The 5618-nt window shown below is 32.4% G+C and overlaps 1 protein-coding gene across 3 annotated transcripts in view; it reads right to left on the reverse strand.

Moving 5' to 3' along the window:
* LOC123016295 (neuropeptide CCHamide-1 receptor) overlaps positions 1–5618 on the reverse strand; it is a 23914-nt gene continuing 18296 nt past the window's right edge. For all 3 annotated transcript variants that reach the window (XM_044416601.1, XM_044416603.1, XM_044416602.1), the window contains exons 3-6: positions 3915–4141; positions 3329–3639; positions 2088–2329; positions 1–391 (exon numbers count right to left, since the gene is read on the reverse strand). In XM_044416601.1, coding sequence (XP_044272536.1) covers positions 172–391; positions 2088–2329; positions 3329–3639; positions 3915–4141 — 1000 coding nt within the window. In that variant the 3' untranslated portion in view covers positions 1–171. The remainder of the gene's footprint in view (positions 392–2087; positions 2330–3328; positions 3640–3914; positions 4142–5618) is intronic.

Below are 5618 nucleotides of genomic sequence, written 5' to 3' on the forward strand. Positions count from 1 at the left end.
ACATTTTATTTAAACATCGAATATTGTACATCAAGATTAACAATTGGTTTGTAAGTGTACTCTTTTCCCTTAAGCTTCAACATTGACTATGTACAGACTCGTTCGCTGTCTCACAGATCGATATAAAAAAAATCAAACTCTTTTCCAAAATTAATATCAAAGAAAAATGGCTTACATTTTGCTACAGACGTGACCGTTGCCGTTACCTAAAAGTGTGATGGAGGTTTCTTGTCCATTGACGGGCTCTCGCCGGTTGATGGACAACCCGCGACTTTTCCGGCTACAAACCGACATATTTTTCCGGGTTGGGACGTAGGAAAGAGTGGTTGCTTGGTGTTGGCCTTGGCAAGTGTTACAGCGGGAACGTTTCGGTTTGATGCAGAGAAGATATCTAAAAAAAATTTTTTTTCCAGTGTTAAATCTGTCTCTAAACAAGGTGTGTCAAAACTCGCGCCCCAGAAAAAAAATTCAAGTAAAATAAGATACCAGAAATATATGGAAAAATATTTAAAAAAATTTATCGGTGGAAATATTTTAACATTTGACATTTTTCACGTTTTTTTAATGATAGTGATGATATTTTATATGTTTTTTTAAGCCACAAATAACATAAAACAGTGTTACAATTTAGGATGCACCTTCCTTGTTTGCTCTTCTAATAGCCTGTAACAAAATTACCTTTTTAACAGAAACAAATAGAGTCAAAGTCCAAAAACTTTGAAATTTTTATGGGTAGAATTTTGTTAACACTTTTTCCATGTTCCGGACATTTTTCTCTGGGGCGCGAGTTCTGTCGCACTCTGTATACTCATGAAAACTTTGTGCGGTTGTTAGTGCAATAAAGCCAATAAAGTTGAGCTTTCCTTGAACGTTTTTTGAATTGTTAGCAAAGTTTGCATTTTTGTCGAAAATCACACAAAAGAAAAGTTTTAATAAATCTACATAGTCAATATTGTGAAAAATGCCAGGATGTTGTTTATGAACGGGATTTGCGGTTTCGAGGCGGTTGCTATTCAATTCACACCCTTGCAAAAAGTGTTTTTCAGGAAAGAAATTTTTTCAGAGAAAGAGATCACAGCTTTGTAGTCATCAAAGCCATAATTTTAAAACAACCATAACAATTTTTTCCGGGAGTATAAGACGATTTTTTCACATTAATGTGATAAGAAAATAAACGCGCTTTTAATGCATCTAAATGAGCTTTTTATTTTTTTGGTTTTTAAAGAGTTTGAGATAACGTCGAGTGTCGCTATCTCGGTGAGGAATTTATAGTTATTGATTGTAAATTCAAAAATGAGTTAATCCTATTAACTGTAATCGAAATATGAGTATGCTATCGGGAAAAAGCTCAGCATTTATTTGGAATTTGCTGATTTCATACTCTCATAAACTCGCTTGAAATTGAAAAATTTTAAAAGCTCGTGATTTAATAGCGACTCTATTTGGTCACAAGTCATTTTATGTCTCGTTTGTTCCAAATTTATTCGACCAAAACTTAATCTTGTAATCTCTACAAACTCCACATAATAATTTTTCATCAAAAATGTAAAATACGAATGAAGATATGAAGTACTTCCCGTCTAGCCTCAAGAGCACAATAATAGATGAACAGTAATATTTAGCAGTGAAACGTGTAATATTTTGTGCGAGAACGAAACATATTTGCTTTCAATTTCGTGGATCCTGGAACGACTGTAGATTTTGGACAAAATGTCAAATATTTGCCTCGAGTTGAAATTAAAACGGTTCATATATTATTAACGCTCTATTTTTAGTATGTAACCCTTGTGCATCGTTAATTTTGCCGTTGGCTGTACCTCCATACATAAATTTTATTTCCCAGGATAAGTGCATTATATTCGTAATTTATGTTAATCCCTTTCATACTATAAACAACTTTACCGCTTTATACGATAAGAAAGCGCTTTATTTAAACGATAAACTAATGTTTTCGGTGAGATCTTCCAGCAAGCATATAAATTTTTCCCCGGAGTGAAATTCCCCGATTTGTCGTAGAATAGTTGCCATAAATCTACTTCAGTTTGTGAGACAAGATTTACATCATTGTAGCGCTTTTTTCCTCTTACCGATTAAAATGTTTCCTGAAAGCTCCACTAACCCAGTAAAGAGCCACCGGATTGGCGCATGAATTCAAGTAACATAAACAGAAACCAATTATTCTTAAATAGTGCCAGAAGGCGTTGTACATTTCATTGAAGTTTGGGTGGAAGTAGAAAAAGAGCATAAAGATGTGAGAAGGCAGGAAACACACAGCGAAGACGAGGACGAAGATCAGGACCGTGACTGCGACTTTCTTGCGAGCTCTGATCTGAAATTAAAAGAAATTCAATTAATTTAAAAACTAAGTTTGTGTTACCGAGGAAAATATTTAAGTTGAAAGCTAGTCAAGGATTAACTCGCAGACTTGAAAAAGCTTTGCGAAAATTTTAAATTAAATTATTGGCTTTTTTACGAAAAATCTTGACTAAAACGTGACTTGAGCAAAGGATACTTCCAAGATTTGCACCTCATGGCAATTTAATTAACTTGGCTTAAAGTAAAAATAATAAAAATCATATAAATGAGAAACTTTATCGATTTGTGCGATAGGAAATGAGACTTAATTTCCACTCACTAAAATAATTTGAATAATGTGTAGTGTTTGTTTTATTTAATCGAATAATAAAATAGAAACAAATTAATCCATTTTTATACAGCGCCAGAACTGGCGCCCCAGAGAAAATAAGGTAAAATACCAGGAACATGGAAAAAATGTCAAAAAAATTTTATCTATAAAAATTTCGAAGTTATGAGGGCTTAAAGTCTGTACTTTGACTCTATTTCTGTATTATAACTCTGTTCAATGTTATTTGTGGCTTTTATTGGCAAAATTTTTGTCCTTTTACTAAGTAATTGTAAAAAAACATATACAAGATCATCAGTATCATTAAATAGACATAAAAAAATGTCAAATGTCAAAAAATAAATGTCAAAATTTTTTGACAGATAGAATTTTTTTGGACATTTTTTTCATGTTCCTGGTATCTAACCTTACTTGAAAATTTTGTATAATACATAGTGTTGAAATTAATTTAAAAAATATAGCAAACTGCTTCAAAGACACCGATTTGGAACACATGAAAATTAAATTGCATTTTAATTATTTTTCCAATCATTATCACCCTCTTCACCCTATCGTCAAAATTTTGCTTTTAAGCTTATCTCTGTGAAATTGGATAGGAGATAATCTAAAAGTAATTTGCCACGTCGTATTTTGCTTCAAAATCGATGAAACTTAATAATCCACTTACTATAAAATCTCACTGACCTGTCTTTGTGTCCCTTGCATTTCTCCCGGAACGTTTCTAGTGCTGACAATCAAGTGGTTTGCCATGTTGAGATAGAAAATTGCAATAATAGTTAGAGGAATAACGTATAAAATGAGAAATCGCAATATAATCATCACTTGGGGATACTTATTGTTCAACCAGTGAGTAGGAAAGGGATAACAGACGATAAACTGTCCTTCTATATCCTTCAAGTGTGATCCAATTGCGGCAGGAATGGCGCACAAAATCGCCAAAATCCATATAGAAATAGCCGTACAGAGAGTAATGCGAGTGGCTTTCCTCCCTCCACCTGAAAAAAGAAACTGAAAAATTAACGCAATTAGAGAAGTGATAAATAGCATTTGTTTTAATGGCACTCGAAGGCACAAGTTAATTTATTTTAATCGAAAACAATATGAAAACAAGTCAAGAGAACGACCCGGCTGGGAGACAACACCAACCCTAATCTAATATGACACATACTGAATTTTTTCTACTCGAATGTATAATTTCTATCTATTGATTTTCCAGTCCGAAAATTTAAAAGTCAAATTTTTTAATGTGTTCCAGAAAGCTTTTACTCACTCGTGGTGTGAAACTTCTTGAGAGGATCCACAATGGCGAAAAAGCGGTCGGCTGATAGTGCAGTAAGTGTGAATACTGAGACCCCAATGGAGATGTCTTTGGCCGTTTCGGACACCTTACAGATTAGTTCACCCCACGGCCATGATTCCACAGTGTATATAATCGAAGTGAAAGGGACACTTGTCACTATAACAAGCAGATCTGCCAACGCCAGTGAAAGTATATATCTGGAAAAAATGTTTCATGTTCAATTTTTCATGAGTGACAGCTTTTATGCCACGACCTATTTTTTGAGATAAACAAATTCGACTGAAAAATGTTTTTTTAGTGGTTGCGTTATCAACTTTGTAACAAAGAGGAGCATCCAGAACTATCCGGGGATTCAGAAAGCCACAATTTTTTTGATGAAACTCTGTTTAAAGCTTTAAACTTTTCGTCGCCCAAATAATTTCATTCGGAGAGAGCAATTACAAGTTTTTTTTTGTTCAGACATTTCAGCAATTTGTTTTGTAATTTATTGCTGCACCGGAATGGTTTGTTGTATTTTTGATAAGAGAACGCAATAAAAAGGATTAGGTCTTTACGATACAAAAGTGAAGTAATCCGCTATACGACGGCAACATGCGCTCGTATTGAAATCGAAAATAACAAAACATTAAATTGGATTAAGGGATTTCTAAAGAAAAATTTTTAATAAAAAAAAATTAAATAAATGGTACAAGACTTTAGATATATACTAGCTTATTATTTTTTCCCTTCAATGTATTAAAATTCAATGATATTTATTTTTAAAAGTGCACGTAAAGTTAATTTCCATAGTGAATAAACACATAAATATGAAAAAGAAACGTTGCTGAAATATTAAAGCGATTATGCAAAAATGGAATGCTGCCAAGAGTTTTGTTTTAATATGTCAGAATAAAAAACTATACTTAAAGTTTAAACTATAAAATTTTAGTTACCTATTATAAATCTGAAATTACATTAAAATAACAGTTATTTGTATTACAAAGAAAAAAAGTGTATCTTTTCCTTTAGAGTAAAACAATGCAGCAAGAAAAACTTTAAAACTAACAATTTAACCATTAAATCTAGCAGTATGTTCTTTCGTTTCTATAAAGAAAGTAAAAATTTTACTTCCCAAGGAGGTAATTGGCCACTTTCCTTTCTGAAATTAAGGTGAAAAAACTTACTTTCTGTTAGGGTTGTTGGAAGTAGTAGATTGTTTAACAAGTAAAGAAAAGTGATGGTTTTCTAGCGAGTGAAAACAGATTGATTCACGAGTGTAACGAATGAATCAAATTTTTCCGAGCTAGAAAACTCACTTTTCTTATTCGTTGAACACGTACTTTTTTTGTGTACTTCCCGACCTCATGAAAATCTCCCGTGTAAGGAAGCTTTAACAACTGTTTGACATTTCTCAATACGAAATGTCAGATTATTTTTATTAGATTTAAAGCAAGTTTAAGCCTTGTTGAGTCTAATTCGAAGAATAAAATGTTGTATTCAATTCGTTTGAGTATAAATCGGACGCTTTATTTCACCTCATGAATGATAAAATAAAAAAAAGGTGTTGCTAACAAGAAAAGTCCCACTTTTTTAAAATTATTTTGGGTTAAACAATATTATCAATTTCTATTAAATACCTACACGAGAAAAATGCTTTTTTATATTATCTTGTTTCGATTTTCGAAAATTGAAGAA

The sequence above is a fragment of the Tribolium madens genome, unplaced genomic scaffold, assembly GCF_015345945.1.
Source record: "Tribolium madens isolate multiple individuals breed KSU strain unplaced genomic scaffold, Tmad_KSU_1.1 Scaffold_1;HRSCAF=32;Tcas5.2_LG8, whole genome shotgun sequence".
Lineage (NCBI taxonomy): Eukaryota > Metazoa > Arthropoda > Insecta > Coleoptera > Tenebrionidae > Tribolium > Tribolium madens.